The sequence below is a fragment of the Lithobates pipiens genome, unplaced genomic scaffold, assembly GCF_037356315.1.
Source record: "Lithobates pipiens isolate NorthernLeopardFrog02 unplaced genomic scaffold, aLitPip1_a1.2 Scaffold_16, whole genome shotgun sequence".
NCBI classification, from domain to species: domain Eukaryota; kingdom Metazoa; phylum Chordata; class Amphibia; order Anura; family Ranidae; genus Lithobates; species Lithobates pipiens.
In genome coordinates, this window is record NW_027507748.1 from 608,518,182 (window position 1) to 608,540,977 (window position 22,796).

General features: G+C 41.1%; 1 protein-coding gene across 1 annotated transcript in view; it reads right to left on the minus strand.

Moving 5' to 3' along the window:
• Positions 1-4,136: 4,136 nt before the first annotated feature.
• Positions 4,137-22,796, minus strand: part of MIPEP (mitochondrial intermediate peptidase) — a 154,889-nt gene continuing 136,229 nt past the window's right edge. The window contains exon 19 of the mRNA XM_077484030.1: positions 4,137-5,943. Coding sequence (XP_077340156.1) covers positions 5,846-5,943 — 98 coding nt within the window. The 3' untranslated portion in view covers positions 4,137-5,845. The remainder of the gene's footprint in view (positions 5,944-22,796) is intronic.

Sequence of the window (22,796 nt, forward strand, 5' to 3'; positions counted from 1 at the left end):
TAACAAATGTACCACACCAAAAACATGTGATATAGCACTACACGTTAATGCTGTAATATGATAAAAAAATTAAAGGACTGTTCTATAAAATTATGAAAGATGCATTTTATACATGCATACAGTATAAAATCAAGTGACTTTTTTGAAACATATTGTACCAGGCATACATTAAACTCTTCATTTAGAAAATTCCCACAAAGGTGGCATACATGAACAGATGACATATACAATTCACATGGTGTATTCAGTCTCATTCTAAATAACAAAACATAAAAGTAGATTTGTTACTTAGTAGTACAGCTCTACATTCATCATTCAAATCCATGCTGTGTTCCATATTGGTTGTCAATAAATAGAACTTCCTTATGGAGTATTAGTCAAACCTCAGACATCAAAGGTCTGCTGTTCTCTTTGATATTGATTTGTATGTGGTGTCATGACAAGATGCCTAAGAGTCTGGCAAGGGATTTAAAAAGATGACCAAATTAGGGTCAAATAAGGGAGTTAAAAGTATAAGTAGAGAGGAAATCTTCCTATAGGAACTCTAGTTCTGGTGACCTGGGGGTCCCCAAGGAATTCCCTTAATTTGCAGGGATTTCCTCTCACTTCCTGTTTGGCTATGGGGACAGGAAGTGAAGGTAAATCTCCGCAATGAGACACAGACCAAAAAAATAAAAATAAATAGAAAAAGCTGACAGAGGTTATAACCCTCCCTTACTCTATCCAAAAAAAAAAAAAGTTTTGCCTAGATTTTAAAGCCAAGTCCAAGCTAAGTCAGCCCAACGTTCAACGCTAACAGAAGGTTCCAAGAACTCCAGAATTTAATTGTGGATTCTGCATGCATCTCATGCAACTTTTGGTGCACGCAGCTACAATTTGCAAGGGGGGGTGTTCCCAGAAAAAACCTTTGCTGTCAAAAAATAATATTAGAGCAAAACTACAGTTTGCTATTAAACATGCAAAATAAGAATAGGTAACAATGTGCCGTGGACCAATGAAGCAAATACAGAGCTGTTTGGTCACTGCAACAGTATGTTTGGTGAAAGGCGAAGGCAGCATTTTAGAAGAACCTCATAACAACTGTGAAGCATGGTAGTGGAAATGTTATCACGTGGGGTTGCTTTTCTGCTTCTGGGCCTGCACAGCTTGCAATTGGGTCAACAATGAACTCTACATCATATTAAAGTGTGCTTCGTGAGAACATGAAACCATCTGTCTGAAAGCTGAAATGGATCTTTAAAAAGCCAAGAAGAGAGGGCAATACCAGTTTCTGGGGCCAAAAGGCATACTTACTTTTCCACAGCACACATTTACATCCATTATTATTTTTTTCAAAACAATTCATTGGTTTTTAACCACTTCAGCCCCAAGAAGGATTTTACCCCCTTAATGACCAGGCCATTTTTTGCGATACGGCACTGTGTTGCTTTAACTGACAATTGCGCCTGTACCCAAACAAAATTGATGTCCTTTTTTTTCCCCACAAATAGAGCTTTCTTTTGGTGGTATTGGATCACCTCTGTGTGTGTTTTTTTTGTTGTGCTATAAACAATAAAAGACCCAAATTTTGGGGAAAAAAAAAAAATTTTTTACTTTTTGCTATAAAAAATATCCCAAAAAAAATAAAAATGTCTTCATCAGTTTAGGCCAATATGTATTCTTCTTTATATTTTTCTTTAAAAAAACTGCAATAAGCGTATATTGATTGGTTTACATAAAAGTTATATCGTAATGTAATAAAAATAGGCGATATATTTATGGCATTTTTTTATCTTTTAAAAAGTAATGGCGGCGATCAGAGATTTTCAGCAGTACTGTGACGTTGCAGCAGACAGTTTTGACACTTTTGACACCAGTGACATTATTACAGTGATCAGAGCTAAAAATATCCACTGATCACTGTATAAATGACACTGGCAGCAAAGGCGTTAAAACTAGGGGGCAATCAAGGGGTTAATTGTTCCCTAGGAAGGTGTTTCTAACTGTGGGGGGAGGGGACTGACTGGGAGTAGAGAGAGATTGCTGTTCCTAATCCTAAGGAACAGACGATCTCTCTCTACTCCCCTGACAGAACGGGGGTCTGTTTATTTACATTGACAGATCCTCGTTCTGGCTCTCTGTAAAGCGATCGCAATTACATCGGCTCCGACCTCCGTAACACTTTGGCGATACGCGCAGCCGAGCCAACCGGCCGCAGTATAACTGCAGCGGCTGGTTGGCGAGCGGTGAATCAAGCTTTATCTGCAGGTGCTGTTTGAATGAAGACCTAAAGTTTGCCTGTTCAAAAATTCAACCATTTTTATAGTGTAACTATTTTTTCACATTTTCCTCTCCCTATAGTGTTCTGATCTATGGTTATGACCTAAACCAGCAACCAGACAAGGTTTCAGTCAGTGGACTGGGCTGCAGTGAATTGGCCCATTCATGGGCCGGGTGTGCACAAGATATGATCAGCGCCAAAATTCTTCACAGACAGCGCAGTGACAAGCTCTGTAATTTACTATGATGAGTGAAACCACCAGCGCTTCATCCCTCCATTGCTGACAAGCTGCACGGAAGGGCAGACCATGGAAACAAACCAGCTCATTACATAGTACAACCACCAAAACCCAGCGGGTCACACACAGTTCAGATGATCTCTACAGTACAATTATACAGAGAAAAATAGTCTGGGTGAAATATTTACTGCAACAAAGGAGCTATTTCTGCATAGGTTTTTTTATTGGCAAGACAATATCGTGGCTTAGCAGTTAGTGTTTTTACCTTGTAGCACTAAGGTTCTGGATATCATTCCAAGCTGGACATGATAGATGAAGTTTCACCAACACAATACTAATTTACTGGCGTAAACAGGGCTTGAGTTCAGTTCATTGCTTACCTATGCGGCTTTACTATGCTGCACAACCACCAGTCTTTGGGTCCAGTTTTCTTTTTACATATATAAATGTAGAAAAAGTGATTTGAGTTGGTTTTTATATTATCCACTTATACAGATACACTTCGAACTGTAATTTGTTAATTAAATAAATATATGCCTTGTTTCAATGTAATTTTTACCCTGTAGACAATTTCCTCCTGAAGAAGCGGGTACACCAAGAAACCGGTAGAGGATCCCTGTATACCCCACCTCAACTCTAACCCTACGGGGGTACCTGTTGGAAATTTGTGTATGTGTGGGATATATTTTTTAATATGGTTGTATCTATTTTTGGTTGAATTGTATTACAATTTATATATATATTTTTTTTATCTTAAACCTTGGGTCTGTGTATCAGTGTCGTGATAGTCCATTAGCCTGTCTGGGTGTTCTTGTGTATTGGTCAACATCAGCAACCGTCCTTACATTTTCACCCTTCCACCTTTTAATATAGAGATACATAGGTGGCCCATATAGTGAATTTGGCATTGAGTTACTCACTTTCAGGTCATTACATCTGGAGGGAAAAAGATTTAACCTCCACATATGGAAAGGCTTCTTCAGCTGTGGAAATGTTTGAAAGACAGTTCTGGCCAATGCAGTAGATTATTTAAAAAAAAGTTATTTTAATAATTTAAAAAAAAGAGCTGGATGCAGTCCTAAATGCACAAAAATGGGGGATCAAAAAGGAGCAAATTGGATCATGCTTTAGTTTTTGCTTTCTTTTAGATCTTTTAGGCAAACGATAGTGTATATGGAAGGTTTTTTTTTTTTCACCCTATTAGTTGAACAAGATGGACTTTTTTTTACCCAACCTGATTAACTATGTAAACATATATATTGCGCTTATAGGTGACAGTGATCAGATGATCAGGAAACACTGTCTAGACCTGAGCTGTGACAGCCTGGTCTCACATCTACCAGCAACACACAGGGGGAGATTTACTGAAACTGGTACAGTTGTGCATAGTAATCAGTCTGCTTCTAGGTTTTATAGTCAAAGCTTAATTGAGCAAGCTGAAGTTAGAAGCTTGTTGGTTGTTTTGCACCGTTGCACCAGTTTTAGTAAATCCCCTCCATAGTGTCAGCTGCTATTTGTCAAAGGATGTAGACACTGAAGGAGTTAAATACATTTTTAATCCTTACCTCAAATTTTATGAGTCAGGCTCATAAAATTGCAAAAATGTATTTCTACTCGTATAATAATTATAAGTAGTGCAACAGTTTTCAAGTTTTTATTAGAACATTTTCCATATTATTTTACTAGTTTTTATTAAACACAAAAAAATATTAAATTAAAAAGTAAAACAAACACTTCAAATTACGAATATACAAGCATGACATTCCCTAGTAGTTAATTGGTCCCACATACATAGCAGCTACTGTTTAAATTGCAGATGTGCTTTTATATATGTAACTGACCGAAAAATAATTTATAAACTCCATCAAAAATGGAAAAACAACAACTATCACTACTAGACCAATGCTCATTTCTCCAGAATGCCAACAGGGAAATCCCTACCCCTGAGACCGCTGTGGCAAGCTTCCTGTGTCACCTGTGTAAGTTCTGTTATTCCTTTGGAGAATCCTCAAGTAAATTATACTGTAGTGCTCTTAAAGTTTATTAAGCCTTCTGGTCTGTGTCTACCAAGTAAACCCTGGCATTAGATGGCTTATATATCAAGCTCCTCTTGATATTTGCTCCTCGTGATTTTTTTTGTTTATATACTTTAATCTCAGATGATATAATTTGTTTTTAGATAGCTAAAATAGAATGTTTACCAGCCATTACCGTTTAAAAGGACCTCAGTACAATAGATTCGCCATGGGAATATATGGGGAGTTCACTTGGGCTGGCTGAAATAAAGCAAAACGTGACCTGCCACGGTCACAGTATATGTCATCTGAGGATGTCTGGTGCAATCTGAAGATGGTCACAGACTCCAGGATTGTAGACTAAACCTGGCCCAATTAGACATGATTGTTATGACTTCTGCCACCTTCGTGCTGCCCATATAACCGCCTTTTGATTACAAAAATGGTATAATGAACCAATAACAGATTTCAAGTTTACATATATAAAAAGGTAGGGCAGTAATAAGTTGCCTTTATCCCTTCTGAACAAAAGCTGTAATGCTGCTATGGAATTGTCTCAAACACGTTTGCAGAATTCCCATGGTGACGCAGTTCTTTACCCTATGAAGTTACTCTCTCTCGCTGGCCCAGAATGCTGCAGAATCTCATAAGCTAGCGAGGTTGCAGAAGGGGGGCGATATCTCACTGGTCCTGCATGTGAGTGGTTTTATAGGACAGGACAAGTCTCATAGCAAGCCAGTTATGGAGTTGTTCTAGCAACAGGACTTCTCTGATATGGCCCCTAATTTTAAACTTGATGGTTTGGAAAGAAGGAAGCATGTGATTTCTTTGCATAACCTTTCTCGAATTTGGTTAAGTGAGTTTACAATAATCGAACATGCTATACTTCTTGGCTAATACATGACAATAATTTTGCAATGTTGGTGAGTAGTACAGTAGTAGTAAATTGACAGGCTGTATCACTGTTCATTTTGGTGTAGATCCCAACACATCTGTGACCAGGAGACAAGTAGGATCTAGGACTTATACAACAAGATTGCGGTGCAGTCAAAAACTAGAAATAAGTGAAATAAAACTGTCATATATTAACACAAAATAAATTAATTCAATGTAACAATAACTGAACTACAAAATTAAAATACAAGATTCCCTGATAAGGGAAGGCACTTTTTAAGTAATACTCACAAGAGTATTTACATTATAGTTGTAGTCTCAGGAAGTCAAGAATTTGCAGGTCAGCACAAGTTTATACAGGATATTGGAGAAAATTACCAGTAGGATTATTTTAAAATGGCACCAAGTAAAAGGAGCAGATTGTTGCACTGCATGGCTTTATTCAGAGTCCATTAAAAAGGTTTCGAAGTCAGGATCCAAGTCTGAAACTAGGGCATCAACAAAGTCATCCACTGAGGGGCACTTCTGTAGCATGCCTGTGGACAAACATAAGCAACGTTAGCACAGTTAAGATGTCTGATCTGGATAGCACATCACATTTTTTATTCTGTATCATTCTATCATCTGTTCATGATCAATTCCCATTTCCTTCTTTTTGCTCCCCTATTGTCCATGATCATCTCCTCTCTGCTACCTGTATTTCACTTCCCCTTGCTCTTGATCAGCTCACACTCTGCCTCCTCACTCTTCCACCAATCTTTTCGTTTCGTTTTGCTCTTTTCCCCCCTTGTACAAGTTCAGCTCACACTCTGCCTTCTTTCTCATTCCACCCCAGTTAGCAGTTTCTCCCAATGTCCCATGGTCGGTTGTTGTACACTCTGCCCTCTTGCATGATCAACTACTCATACCCCTTATGTTACTTTTTCTACAGTGCCTTGCAAAGGTACCCACCCCCCCCCCCCCGGCTTTTTTACAGATTTTGTTACATTACAGCCTTTAGTTCAATGTTTTTTTTAATCTGAATTATATGTGATGGATCAGAACACAATAGTCTAAGTTGGTGAAGTAAAATTTTAAAAATATATACATAAAACTATTTTTCAGAATTAAAAACTGATAATTGGCACGTGCGTATGTATTCATTGCCTTTGTTATGAAGCCCATAAAAAGCTCTGGTGCGACCAATTACCTTCAGAAGTCACATAATTTGTGAAATGTCTGTCATTACATATACACAACTTTTTGAAAGGCCCCAGAGACTGCAACACTTAAGCAAGAGGCACCACTAACCAAACACTGCCATGAAGACCAAGGAACTCTCCAAACAATTAAGGGACAATGTTGTTGAGAAGTACAAGTCAGGGTTCAGTTCTAAAAAAAAAAAAAAAAAAAAAAAAATCCAAATCTTTGATGATCCCTAGGAACACCATCAAATCCATCATGACCAAATGGAAAGAACATGGCACAACAGCAAACCTGCCAAGAGACGGTCGCACACCAAAACTCACAGACCGGGCAAGGAGGGCATTAATCAGAGAGACAGCACAGAGACCTAAGGTAACCCTGGTGGAGCTGCAGAGTTCCACAGCAGAGACTGTACATAAGCCGTATGCTCCATAGAGTTGGTCTTTATGGCAGAGTGGCCAGAAGAAAGCCTGTACTTTCAGCAAAAAACAAAATGGCACCTTTTCAGTTTGCGAAAAGGCATGTAGGAAACTCCCAAAGTGTATGGAGGAAGGCGCTCTGGTCTGATGAGACTAAAATTTAACTTTTTGTCCATTAAAGAAAATGCTATGTCTGGTGCAAACCCAACACATCACCCAAAGAACACCATCCCGTTGAGGGAAATATGTATGGTACTAAATACAGGGATATTCTTGAGCAAAACCTGTACCACTCTGTGTGTGATTTTAGGCTAGGATGGAGGTTCACCTTCCAGCAGGACAATGACCCCAAACACACTGCTAAAACAACACTTGAGTGGTTTAAGGGGGAACATGTAAATGTGTTGGAATGGCCTAGTCAAAGCCCAGACCTCAATCCAATAGAAAATCTGTTGTCAGACTTAAAGATTGATGTTCAGAAGCACTAACCACCCAACTTGAAGGAGCTGGAGCAGTTTTGCAAGGAGGCATGGGAAAAATCCCAGTGGTTAGATGTGGCAAGCTTATAGAGACTTATCCAAAGCGACTTGGAGCTGTGATAGCCACAAAAGGTGAGTCTACAAAGTATTGACTTTAGGGGGGTGAATAGTTATGCACATTGACTTTTTCTGTTATTTTGTCCTAATTGTTGTTTACTTCACAATAATAATAATAAAAAAAAACATCTTCAAAGTTGTGGCCAAGTTCTGTAAATTAAATGATGCAAATCTTCAAACAATCCATGTTAATTCCAGGTTGTGAGGCAAAACACGAAAACTGTCAAGGGGGGTGAATACTTTTGCAAGGCACGGCAAGTTCCCTGGGTCCACAATCATTGTTCATTTTGTCTCCAACCCCCCCTCCCCCCCCCCAAACCAATCAATACCAGCTGCTATTCGATTTTGCCTTTCCTCCATAATGGTCCATAACCAGCTCAGACAGTAGTCTGCAATCACTCATCTCTCACATAATGGCAAATTTGACCAAACATTTTCTAAAGCCTAGTACACACAGGCTGAATGTCGGGCACCATCGGCCAGTTGGATGGAAACCAGCCGACAATCAGCCCATGTGTACTGCAGCCGGTTTGGCCAGCTTCTGCCAATGGGGGACGGAAAAAGGTCTACCGATTGGCTCCCAATCAGCTGACTGGGGTGACCAGACCGTTCTGGCAGGGGAGATCGCTGTACTAATATTTCATTGTCAGTTGAACATGCTGGGTATAATGAAAAAAAAAAAAAAAAACTAAAATATGTGAAATGAAGGACCAGCACTGACATAAAATATGTAGGTTGTCATCGCTCATCCACTTTTGATAATTCTGGCTGTTTTTGGTTCCAATACCTGAGATACTAACCTGAAGTATGCAGGGTGGGTCTAGTATGGGTTCAAGTGAGGTCAAAACCCCAGGACTGCATATTTTTTCTGTGTCAGTACCTTAGAAAGTACTAAAGGCAATCAGCCAGACAATCAATCAATTAAAATTTGCAGAAGGAATGGTCAGTGATCACAGCCTACATATTATGAGCACAGGTATTTATATCACAAGAACCTATGACAGTCTAATGCTGTGAATTCCACGCCGCCATGGCACCATAAAAGCACATCATGTACAGAACACCTCAAAGATTCTCATTCCCCGCTTGTATTTTTCTCAGAATTCTGTATAGAGCTTGAAGTCAAATTGCAGGCACCTTCAGTGCAGTACTTGAATTTTTCTGCAGGTCTGTGGTCTATAAGCCAAGGATTTCACCTATTTTCATGGAAGTCAAAATTTAGGTTTTCATTTTGCAACACTGAGACAAATTAAGAAAACGTAGTAGGCAAACCACGGTACAGCGCAGTATGCTTCATTCAGACAGTTACTTCAACCACCTATTGTAGTAACTACAGAATAGAAGCAGGCAAATCTCTGGCTGGTTGTATTTTGTGAGTAATGAACATAAGTTTACGAACACACTCCAACCCCTCATGACATCCCCCTGGGAACGCGTACACAGATTTGTTTACTGGAAGTGCTCTTTTTCCCCAGCCTAGGTGCAGGGACGTCGTTCTCTTCTCCAAACCATTGAAATAAACCTACATGCTTGGCTAAACCAAATATGCAATTTTTTTTTCTTTGCAGTTGGGTTGCTAATTAAAATCTATCGTAATTGGCACCTTTAGAAAAACTGTTGTGTAGACTGTCACAAGTCTAAGGGAAGGCATATTGCAGTGCATACAAATACACACATATAATGAAGCTCAGTATTTGCCAGATCTGCACCCAAAGCCAGAATCTTCCGTACTCCCCAGACTCCTCTGCTGCTTTGAAGTGGTTTTTTACTCAAGTACTTCCCTTGCCAAAGCAAATATGACCCGGCTGTGGACAGACACACCTTGTGTACATCATGCAAAATAAAAAATGCCTTCAACAATTCAGCTTGCCTCTGAATAATTATAGGCAGCGCTTATTAGGAACACAAACCTTGCCCTACATCCTTGAATAAACACTGCTGGAGCCATTTGGCTTTTGTGAGTTCTCTTTATGGCAGGAGCCTATGGCTCTGACAGTTGAATCAGCAGCAAGCAGAGGAGCCGCAGGCAATCAGGAGCTGTTCTACGAATTGCTCGATCACTGCTCGAATCGAAAATTAATGTATTGTGCAAGTGTCAACATGAAGATTCTTTATAGTTTAAAAATGAAACTACCAGGTTGGAATAGAGTGGGATCACCATTGGAAGGAATGCCATAAGAATGTGTACTTAGACATTCCATGCAGAATAAAACTTGCTATAAGGCTAGGTTATATATTTTTTCTATTTTACTCATTTAAATAAAAGGAACCTATTCTAAAATGAGACCAAACTTCCAGGTCAGGTGGTGATCAGTGTCAAAAAGGAAGTTCTATTAGTTTATTAAAGCAGACCTACTCACGAAACACAGAAAAGTAGGTGGCATGGGATATATTAATATTAGAGACTACTATAACGCGGCACTCCTGGCCCAACTCAGAGCCTGGTTTACTCCTGACCCGAATAATCACTGGAGCACTATAGAAACTTCTCAGGTATTAGCCAAATTGGCTACTATCCACACCCAAAATTAAGAAATCTGACCACCACTTATCCCCAACCATAAAAGCAACGGCAGCAGCCTTCGCTTACTTGTTTGCACACTTACATACCACGGCTCCTACATGCGAAATTCCCCTCCCCATTGAAATGCTTAACCTATTGATTCAGGACATACATCTTTCCTCTTGGAAAGATAAGGGTATATCATACATTGCTGACATATACGAGAATGTATACATACATCCTTTCACCTCCTTGCAGAACAAATTCTCCCTTCCTACTACGGAGTACTTTAAATATGTTCGGATATCACATTGCCTAATACGAACCCCCTCTCTACGCTGTAACGTACCAGCAATGGCTTGGAAATACCTATCAAGTGTCTCAATGTCGACCAAAGGTATCTCTCTCTTCTACGCCTTACTAGAAGGTAAAAATACTTTCGAGAAATTGCCCCCCATGTTAAACTGGGAAAGAGATTTAGGTACCTCATATTCCTCACAACAATGGCATACTGCATTGCGAGCTACTCACATGGCAACACAATCGGCTAATCTTTGGGAACTCCCATACAAACTAAACCTTTGGTGGTACATCACCCCAACACAAATCCACAGGTATAGCCCCACAAAAGATCCTATCTGTTGGAGACTTTGTGGCTTTCCAGGTACCTAATACCACATTCTATGGGCTTGCCCTAAATTAACTCAGTTTTGGGCAAATACCTTTCACCTTATAACAGAAGTCACACACATTGCCTCCCCACCAACTCCAGAACTGGCACTCCTTAATATTGGAATTGAAAACTACCCACACAATCTCCAGTGCATAGTTACACATATATGTCTAGCAGCAAGGTTGACCATTGCACAAAACTGTAAATCCCCAGACCAAGTATCACATACAGAAGTCACACCTACACGGAATGTATGAACGCATGTATGCCTCAGCGGAAGGATATCTGTCTAAATTGACACACCGTTGGGAAGCTTGGCTGGAATGGTATAACACGGCCAAACCTGGATTCCACTGAACATTCACACTAACCCATGAGAGGCACATTTCACTCATGTCCCATTCACCTTCCCCCCCCCCCCTTTTTGTTTTTTTCTTCTTCTCCCTTTCTACCCCCCTCTTAACTATGAAACCTACATCTTAGCTAAGTGTTCATTACTGGTTACTGCCAACCGGGTATCTTTTTTTTTTTTTTTTTTTTTGTCAATGCCTCATTGGTTTTGTTATTGTTGTTTGCTGTTTCTTTCTTCTACATTGGTTCATCTTTCCATAACAAATGAAGAACATACCAAAGATACTAAAGCATTAGCACTTACTGCTACAATGATTGAGAGGGGGGCCCTCGCTCTTGAGTACAGTGTGTTCCCGGCTGGGGTGCCTGGGGTGAGGGGACGACCTCCTTGATGTCTGTATTCCGTTACGGTAACTTTGTGGTCCCATCTCCAATGGACTGTGATTTCATTGTTATATTTAGAAAATTAATGTAATGCTATCACATATTGTATTGTTAATGATATTTTGGCAACTTGACCTCTTTAACTTGTATTCTGCATATATATTCCTCTATAAAAAACAATGAGACAAAAAAAAAAAAAATTGGCTGTTCTGGGGTCTGTTCCTACACTTGTACCCCTGATCACACAATCGGTGTAATCCAGTTACCAGAGGCAGGGATGGGTGGGGTATGCCTCTGATAACGTCAGAGTCTTGACAAGCACTCAAAAGGCTAGTTGAAGGGAGTGTTCCTGGGGCTCAGTGGAAGTGATCTGTTTTCTCAAAGACAGACCATACATTTTTGTTTAACCAGCAAGCTGAATAAAAAAAAAAAAGAAAAAAAGGATGAGCCGATTCCCCCATCTACGCATTGAATGTGATGAATCCTTCCCAGTGAGTTATTGTATTCTGACAGCGGGGAGACTTACCTGCTGTCAGAGTACACAGATCAGTGCTGTCTACTGTAGCCAGTAAGCTGGTTGTATAGAAGTCGATTGATAGATTGACTTTTGTATAACCAGACTGCCCATACAATCAATATTTGTCTGGTCCATGCTGAACTGGCTGAATTTCAATCTATGTATGGCCGCCTTAACTGAGATTTATGAGATTTATTAAGCGTCTTTTTTTTTTTTTAACTAACTGTTTAACCATAATAAACTGTGCTAATTAGGCCCAATAAATCAGTCAAGCTTAGAAATTGTCCATACCATGCAAACATATCCTCCTATGTATGAACAGATTTTTTATTAATAGCTTAAAGGGATCCTCCTCTGATTATCACAATCGTACCTCCAAACCCACCTCAATTTTAATAAAAGATACCAGATACCTCAAATATGGACTACAGTGAAAACTTTTGGAACTTCTTTTACAAAGGTTAGAGCTTCTATGGGCTTTTAATGCTGTGTCCTAAATGGGAGATTTTCTCGCACATCCTGTTCAAGTTACGGAGAGGGCACAGAAAAGAAGAAAAGTAACAGCGCTCTCTGCAGGGACAACTCAATCCATACACCAGGTCCACTCACAGGTGCCAAGGCTCAATGTGTCCCAGCACACTCCAATGCAACAGTAGTAAGAAGAGCCGGCAACACTGTAATCCTTGAAGTGTCGTTTATTGGTACATCAGAGTGACAGTAAAACAAAGCTGACGAGTTTCACCAGAAGCCTTAGTCGTAGCATATGACTAAGGCTTCTGCTGAAACGCGTCAGCTTTATTGTTTTACTGTCACTCTGATGTACCAATAAACGACACTTCAAGGATTACAGTGTTGCCGACTCTTCTTACTACTGTTACGGGGAGGGCACAGACAGGAAATGACACAGAATTTCTCCAATGGGGAATCAACAAAACACTGTAATTGGTGTCCAAATGGCAAAATATTAGGGATCATAGACCGCAATTAAATCTTGACAAGGGTTCTAAGGCTTCCCATACACAGAGCAAATTTCTATCCGTCAATCACTGTGTTGATGCGGGAACCCCCTCCTGCCGGGCCACTGTCTTCTCCCGGTGGGGACCCCGCCAGGAGAAGACTGTAATTATTGCTAGCGACTATAGCAGTTGCTAGCGGTAATCCTGCAGGCTGGTTGTACCCAAAATGAGGGATCGATCGACTTGGTACATTCAGCCTGCCCATTACGATTCAAATCTTGGCTGGTTTCTGCTGAACCGGCTGAGATTCTAAACATGTATGGCTGGTCTAACTCCTATCTAGCCTATTTAAAACTCTGGGAACTGTCTGAAGTTGGGCTTTAGTATAATAGCATTAAGTGGCTAATATGCATAAATAACATTTTTATTTGCATTGATTGAAAAAATCTGAACAATATATGATCAGTGATATATGGCACAATGTTTGCAAGTGCTGTGACTGATTTGAGCAACTGCTCTCAATTTGTCTTTAATATTTGTGTAAATATTTGAAAAAATACGATTATATTTTTTAATCACCTCTGTTAACCACCTTAAACCCTTATACACCATTTTTACCTACAGGTAAGCCTATAATAAGGCTTACCTGTAGGTACTGGAAGTATCCCCTAAACCTACACTTTTTGGGAGATATTTACCATATTTTCTATATTTTCTAAAGGGCCCGTGAGGTGACCATCGGCTCCCTCGAGCAGTCAGAGAGCTGGAGTCCACGGTCCCGGAAGGAAGAGGGGTGAAGGTGGATGCGGCCACCAGCGGGGACATCTCGGGCTTCGTTTGACGGACTTGCCATATAATGGGCTAGTATGTGATGCATACTGGCCCATTATGCTTTTACTTTGCAGGGAATAAAGAGGAAGTAAAACTGATCAGGATTTACTTCCTCTTTGAGCCACTGATATAAATGACAATCTCTGCTGGATTCACGGGAAGCGTACATGGAGCAGATGTTCAGGCAGACCAGTACATCAATGCTCAGCACCTGCTCAGACACTGCCAAAGGTGTCATCAAAAGGGAGCTGAAAGCCACATGCGACTCACAGGTCACTACTGTATTTGGGATCATTACAGGAAAGTTCACTTCATACACAAGAACCTTCCCAAGTGTAGTTTGTTTGCATATTTATGGAGAGATTAATTTAGCAAAATGCATCTGTAACACTGTAAAGTGTGTTAACTGCCCATCACCCTAGAAATGTTAATGAGCCGCTGACTACAGAATCACTTGGTTATTGACAGCATAGTTTGGAAAGCCAGGAGTCACTGTAGAGAGGCCTCTCCCCAGCCCTGGGCCATTGTCAGACTCACCTTACTCTCTTTGATGTTTCTGCCTTCTTAAAAGGAAAGCAATTTCATTTAAATGATGTCAGTGACAATAAGTGTTTCTTTCCTGACTGTTTGCAATGAAATGGTGATTTATGTGTTGGAGACATGTGAAAGAGCCTGAACGTCAGGGTGCTCAAAACGTGTCGATCGCTCACCCATGACATTTTCTACAGTGACCGTCAGCCGCAGGACAAATTCATAGAGAGCAATGCAGAGTACTCATGTTACAGCATGGACCTTGCAGTAAAATGCAGAGTCCGCTAAAGGCAGCCATACATGGATCAAAATTTGGCTAGTATTGGGATGATGGGGAAGTCTCCCTACTGTCAGAATACAACAGTTCCGTGGGGAGGATTCCCCCATCTGCCTCAAATAAAGCAAAATCTCGGATTGTGAGCATAATTCATTAAGGAAACATGATTGTAATCCAAAGAACTTGTCTCAAAGCGAATTTCCCGATAAGTAATAATGGAAACTCAGTTGATTTGTTCCACAACCATTTATTCATAAGTCCTTCAGTTTAAAGTCCATATAAATAGATTATAGTGATGTGATAGGTTGTGTAACCATAAAATGTCCATCCGCAAATGGCCGCCTCCACAAGAGGATTAGAAGCAAAATCCATCAGGCGCTCCAGAGTATAAAAGAGAAGAGGAGCCTCTAAGTGTAGCAATATGGTTACATTTAATGAAGGTACAACATTTAGCAACTCACATGGTTGAAGATTAAAAGCGGAACATCTAAGTATGCAGGCATCCGGGGTAAAGCTGTCCACATAAACCATCCTCTGCACCGACGGCTCTTACTGCTGTCGGTCTGCAATCTTGACTGTGAAGACTACCCTGCAGTAGAGCGATCTGAAAGCAAGGCTTCAAACGCTCATGGAGCGCAGCGTGGAAGAGATGACGTTGATGGCAGTGCTGAGGATGGTCTATGTGAACAGCTTTACCACAGATTCCTGCATACTTAGATATGTCTGTTTAAATCATCAACCACGCGAGTTGCTAAATGTTGTACCTTCATTAAGGCCCCTTTCACACTGGGGCGGGAGCAGCTTCGGCGGTAAAGCAGCGCAATCTTTAGCGTCGCTTTACCGTGGTTTTAGCGGAGGAATGCGGCCACTAGCGGGGCAGTTTTAACCCCCGCTAGCGGCCGAAAAAGGGTTAACACTGCTCGCAAAGCGCCGCTGCAGCGGTGCTTTGCTGGCGGTATTGCCCTGCTGCCCCATTGATTTCAATCGGTAGGAGCGGTTTAGGAGCGGTGAATACACCGCTCCTTCACCACTCCAAAGATGCGGCTAGCAGGACTTTTTTCACCGTCCTGCTAGCGCACCGCTCCAGTGTGAAAGCCCTCTGGCTTTCACACTGGAGTGAAAGGGGCCAGATTTTTTCAGGCGCTATACAGGCACTATTTTTAGACAGTGCTGACAGGGGAAACCCTCCTGCCAAGCAATCATCTGCTCCCGCTATAGCAGCCGCTAGCAATAATCGCAAGAGAATCCGGCAGGCTGGTTGTACCCAAGTTGATCGATCAACTTGGTACCTTCAGCCTGTCCATTAAAAGGTATGAATCTGCTGAACCGGCTGTGTATGGCTGGCCTTAGATGATGATCAGATCACATTTTATGGCAAATTACTGCACAAAACCAGTTAAGTCCAATGGGTTCACATACTTCTTCTTGCCACTGTGTGCAACTATATAAATATGAGCCAAAAAGCATAGATTGATGCCAAACAATCTTCAGTTTCATACAGCTATTTACTAAGCAGCAGCAGTCTGATTTCACAGGTACAACTGCTTTATTTTCAACTGCTGTAAAAAGATGACCTAACTTCATGAAACAGATTTGATTTACAGGGAATCAATAAGAGTTTTGGTTTGTTTTTTTTAAATATTGTTATTGCGTTATATTTTTGTAAATCTTTGCTTTACAGTGCATGAGAAAGGATTCCCAAAGCACAATTGGTTTTCTAAACAGATATCACAGCAGCAGTTGTCTCCTTTCTAGCAATGCCATCTCTCATTGAGACCACATATGGAATTGTCCAGAGGGAGGTGCAGTAATGGGAAGAAACCACTACTCTGACTGAAGTCATTCATAGTTGTAAATTTTAGCTTTAACAACTGAGCTTAGGGAGTAAGGAGAAAACAACAAAGATAAAAAGGCTAGAAAAAAAATATATTTTGAACATTTCAGTCCTGATCATAATAAAGAAAAAATATATTTTTACCACTTGCCAACCGCCCACAGTACTTTTACTGCGGGCGGGCGGTACAGGCAGGCTGGATCAAGTACATGTACATCAGTGTGTTGCTCCATTGGACACAGCAGATTGTTGATCCCGGTACCTGCGGCCCGATGATTTTGTGAGCATCATGCGATCAAATGATCACGATGTCAAAAAAGTGGTTATGAGTGAAATCATTCATATCAGTTGTGTTTCCTAGGCTGTGATTGGCCCACAGCTATCACACAGTATATTAAAATTTCTCCAAAATATTTATTACATTTTCAAAAAATTGTGATAGAAAAATCACAACTTCAAAAAAAACTTGCCATGTCTTGGCGTCATATGAAAAACAAAGAAGGCAAAATAATGTCCTTATTTAAATGAATGGCTCACACAACTTTTGGCAAAAGGGATGGAACAGGTCATAACAGGACCCTGTCATGGTGAAGGATCAAGTATGGTTCCCTGCACAAAAAGGCTGCCAATTCTGACACCCTTCTAGTCAAGGTGATGGCCATCAGGAAGGCTAGCTTGCGTGACAAGTCTAATTTCCTTGATAGGCTCTAATGGTTGTTTCTGTAACACAGACAGCACCAAGTTCAAGTCCCAAAGACACATAGGTGACCTAATGGGGGGAAGAAAATGAGCAAATGAGTTGCCCCTGCATAAAGGTTCAAATAGCGAATGGGAGGCTAAAGGCCTTTGGAAAAATACTAACAAGGACGAAACCTGACCTGTGATTGTACTCAAAGCAAATCTGATTTCCACAGCTGACTGTAGAAAAGAGAGAATTCTCCCAATCACATATTTCCGAGGATGCCATTTTCTGTCTTCCAAACCTTATGATTTTTATTTATTTCAGGTACTTATATAGCGCTGTCAATTTACTCAGTGCTTTACATATACATTGTACATTCACATCAGTCCCTACCCTCAAGGAGCTTACAACCTAAGGTCCCTGACACACATTCATACATACTAGGGCCAAATTAGACAGGATCCCATTAGCCTACCAGCATGTCATGTGGGAGGAAACTGGAGTATCCGAAGGAAACCCATGCAGGCACAGGAAGAACATGCAAACTCCAGGCAGATGGTCTCCTGGTCAGGATTCGAACCAGAGCCTCTTTTTGCTGCTAGGTGAAAGTGCTAACCATTACACCACTGTGCTGCCATTATGATAGCTCTTCCTACTGACAGCTTTTCTAGCATTCACTAGGGTAGGCACCACTGGTCCCGAGGTGCCACAGTCCTTCAACACCATGGCTTCAATAGCCATGCTGTTAAATTTAGAGACTGTAAATTGGGGTGGAATATAGGATGGCCTATTGTCAATTAAACAATCTCTGGGAACCAGGGCCTTCTGAACCAGGCTGATGCCACCAGAAGAACTGGAACCCCCTCTTTCAGAATCCTGCACAACAAATATTGAGGGAGAGGGATCGAAGGGAATGCATAGACTAGGGAGTACTGGCTCCATGGAACTACAGGAGCATCTGCTCCGAATGCCAGAAGATCTGACTCTGAAAATACCAACAACTATGAAAAGAATGGCTGACATGGTGTCATTATTTTACAGTAGAAAACCAATTCTAATCAGTCCCTTGACACTAAACAAGAAGCCAGGTGCAGCTTCTGAAGCACTGGAACCCACAAGATTGAGATATGAAATTTATGTACAGTATCCGGCAGGAGTTCTGCTTTAATTACACAACTCTGTGTGAGGGTTCAGAGTCCTTACAATTAACGCAGCTGTAGAACACAACAAATATCTCACACAGGTCAACATATAGCAAGAAATGGAATAATCAATCACTGTATAGTGTATTACATTTACACTTGTTTACAGTGAGCAGTTGAGCCACAACCAGATGATGGGCTGAGGTCAGTTGCAGTAATCTCCACCAGCGCATAACTGGAATGGAGCCACATTCCCATTTGAAAATAAGGCTAAATATTTAAAACAAAAAGGGTAAATATTTAGACGTGTCCCACCCACGCTCTAAACAGAAACCACGCCATGTCACTACAATGCTAAGCTCTTCATTTGTGCCATTATTCCCTTTGTCTCTCCCAAAGGCAGCTGAATAAATAAAATAGCTATTATTGAAATAAGGAAGCTATGAAGAAAATGTGGTTGAACCTTATAAACGAGTAACCATTTAAATTGTATTTTGTTACCCCAAGGTAGCATCACAATGCCTAAACCACAATCCTTACTAATGTAGGCTATAAAGGTCCATAAAGACATGGATGAGCAAGTTTGGGGTGGAGGAACTTGACTGGCCTGCACAGAGTACTGACCTCAACCCGACAGAACAACTCTGGGATGAATTAGAGTGGAGACTGCGAGCCAGGCCTTCTCGTCCACATCAGTGCCTGACCTCACAAATGCGTTTCTGGAAGAATGGTCAAACATTGCCGTACACACACTTAACCTTGTGGACAGCCTTCCCAGAAGAGTTGAAGCTGTCATAGCTGCAGCGAGTGGGTCAACTCAATATTGAACCCTATAGACTAGGGGATGCCATTAAAGTTCATGTGCGTGTAAAGGCAGGGGTCCCAATACTTTTGGCAATATAGTGTAGTAAGAAATGTAGGTGTTCAAAATATGCCATCTTAAAAACTAGAACAAACCAAGTCAAGCCTCCACAAACTGATCTGTGCCAGTCTCCTTGCTCTTTATAAAAGGGCCATGCAAAGATGCTATACACTGTTAATATTTCGGCCGATTCCTCCGAATTGGCCAAAATTTTAACTATTGGGTAGGTTTGTCAGCATTGACACACTTCGGGTAAAAGAGATGGGTGGAAAATTGTCGGTCTAACAGTGACTGAAGCCAAACAGTTACAGTCACTAGGTATTTAGGCAGTTGTGGGTGATGGCTGTCCAATTGCCGCAAGTTGAGCTTCATTTATAGGTGCTTTAAACGTAGATGAGGAATAAAGTGATTTTCCTTATTCACTGGGCCGAACAAGTGAAATTCAAGTGTGTATGGTCATTTTTACTTGTGATGGTAAAATGATATAATCGTTTTATTCAATATAGATTATATAGGCAAGTTCCTTGACAGTCAACACAAAGGACACCTTAAAGGAGAACTAACGTTTGACAGTATAGTGTCCCCCCCAACTAGTCCTTACACTTTTCAGGAGCTTCCACATACTGCTTATCAGCAGATCTCTGCTATGAATGAAGTGACTGAAAGAAAGCGGTTAAATAAAAAAGTGCTTTTAATTGCCTTATGTTAGCCTTGATTTTGGATGCAAAAAAATAAATAAAAAATTAAAGCGGATCTCCAGCCTCTCCACTCTTTTTTTTTACCCCAATCTAAACATAATTGCGGGTTGTAACCTTCTCAGATACTCACCCACCCAGAGGATCAAGCGATGTCCTGCAGAATCCTCTCAGAATTCTGTGCCCACTCATGCCGCCAACTTTTTAAGTGACATCCTTGAGAGTCCCACCGCCTCTTTTGGGTTCAGATACCAGGCCTCACCATGACATGGTGCTAGGCCCACCCCCTCCTCTTTTCTCAATGAAGGACTATGCCTAGTTAACTGTGCCTGTTATATATCCCAGGAGGCACAGGGAGCACAATACATGTCATTCGCCTAGACAAGTGAGGTAGGCCCAAAGTTGTTCATGAGAAAAAGGTAAACAAGAAAAAAAAAAAAAAGGGCGCTCCGTATGAAGAGGAGGGGAGGAGGGGTGAAGAAGAAGCCATTTATATTTGAGGGTGAAGAAGAAGCCATTTATATTTGAAGGTTCCCTAATGCTTTTGGCCTGTAGTAGGCTATGAAGCCCCATATGGCATCCTGCTTTGGCAGGGTGCAGACAAAATAGCAGTCCTTCTTCAACACTGAAACCTCCCATTCTACTTCCTTTGTTTAGAGGAAAGTGTTCTCACTTTTTGTGAAGGAATTTGCAAAGTTGACCGTCTACTGATTGCTGCAGGTCACAATGTGAAAAGGAGACCAAGTACACACAACCTGATATTATGTAAGTTCACTGGTAATGTTTATCCTGGCTGACACTTAACTTCCTCCCAGTGTCATCTTCTCCATGGCTGCTAAGCACAGGTCTGTCTTCTTTAAGCTGACATCTTTGGTGTATGCCTCAAATGTGCCTCGGGGAATATAGCCCTTAATACTTGTTGATCTTTGTCTTGCACTTGACACATTCAATCACATGTGTTTCAACAGAACTCTTTAAACATTTACAGGAATTAGAATTACCAGTTCTCATGGCTCATAGATTTTCCATGACACTTTGCATCCTTAGATTATACTCTTGTGCACTGTACTGTCTGATGTACATACTGCTGAGTGACAGTGCACTATAAGGCTCACCTTTGACCTGCAAGCTATTGTAGGCACAAACCATATACCAAGCAGTGACTAAGCTAATGCCATGCTTGGAGTAGGCAACTCATGTCTTTCTGACAGCCGAGGAGCTATAATTCCCAGTATGTCCAGTCACAATGCTTTTCGAAAAATCTTGCATGGCCCTGAACCATATCAAGTGCTTTAAAAGAGGATCTCTGGGGAACTCCCCTTCTCAAGCTGGCCAATGGGCTGAACAAAGAAAAACCAAGGTGGATAGAGGAATCCTCCCTACCAGGACATTATACTGTATTCTGATAGCTGCACCCACTGTTGCCAGAATATATTGAAGGAGAACATTTTACCAACATTTCCCTTCATTACAAGCAGAATGATCGAGCAAGGGCCGCCACACACTGATTGAAATCCAACTATCCATGTCAACTGGTGTATGGCCAACTTTAGTCCATGACCTCTTGAGCTCCCCTGATTCAAACATTGCACACTCTCTGCTTGCTCTGGAACACGAGAGAGAAACAAAACACCCCTACATCCCGTTGGGTCAGTCGGTCGATCCCCCCACCCCAGTTGCTTGCTCCTCTGCTCACCAGCCCCACACTAACCCCATCTAGGTCAGGGCAGCTTTGGCTCCTTCTTGTGTCTCCTCCTCCGCGGCAATAATCGCTTCTCCTCTAAGCCAATTGGGTCTTAAGACCCGCTTCCTGATTGGCCGGGAGGAGAATCAGGAAGACAGTAGTGAATATTAATTCGCTATTGTCACATAACTGGGTGAGCTCAGGGCGCAGTCATGTGACCAAAACCCAGCCTGTTTTGAAGCCAATAAGAGCCTCAGGCTCTAATCATATACTTCCAAAAAAACAACCCATTGGAATCCATATATCCGACACACCCTATGTAGATTTGGGGGCCGAGCGCCTGGATTAGGTGGACGGGCCACCACTGCTGTGCACCACTGAATCATGTAACTTGAGGATGCAGTGATGCACAAAATCACTATGAAAGTCTTTATGGAAAAACGTCAAACAAACCGCGCATATCATAAAACATACAAATTTGATATACAAATCTTTACGGCATGGGCTCTGAAGGTCTGGCACTGTAAGCCAGACCTTCAGAGCGCATACGCTGGTGATGTCATTGGCTGCACGCACTCAGAAGTTTAGGAGATATTCACAGTACCTATAGGTAAGCCTTATTATAGGCTTACCTGTAAGTACAAGTGGTGTAACAGAGTTTACTACCACTTTAAAGACAAACTCAAAGCAGAATAAAAAGACCATTCAATCCAGTTGTATATTGCATAAAAAAAATACAAAATTTTTACATACATCTGGTACAAGAACCTGAATCAGTCTTTAAAGAAGAACTGCAGCCTCCTCACATAATTTGTAATAAAAACATCTTTGTCATTCTGAAGCTTCCCTCGAACCACTTTGCATATTATGTTATATATACTGTGATTCTGTACTTGCCAAATATGCTGCAGAAATCTCCCTCCACTGAGAACCATTTTAACTGTGGGCAGCTGAAGCTGCTGCCTGTTCACTTCCTGGATTTACACAGACACACAGAGGCACACCTGCAGCTCTCATTTGCCCTCTTATGACTCATCCCTCCTCCTTCCCTGGCAAACTCTCACCAGAGTGAGAGGGAGCTGTGCATGTCGTCATAAGCCTAGGCTTTTTACCAGACAAGAAACAGGAAGTGGGCTGTATAAGGTATTTACTGGCAGAAAAAAAATGTTTTACTGTCCAAAGTTAAAACAACAAGGGCAGAAGATTTAATAGATGGAAATTTGAAAAAAAAAAAACACTATAAGTTCCACTTTAAACTAGCTTCCTG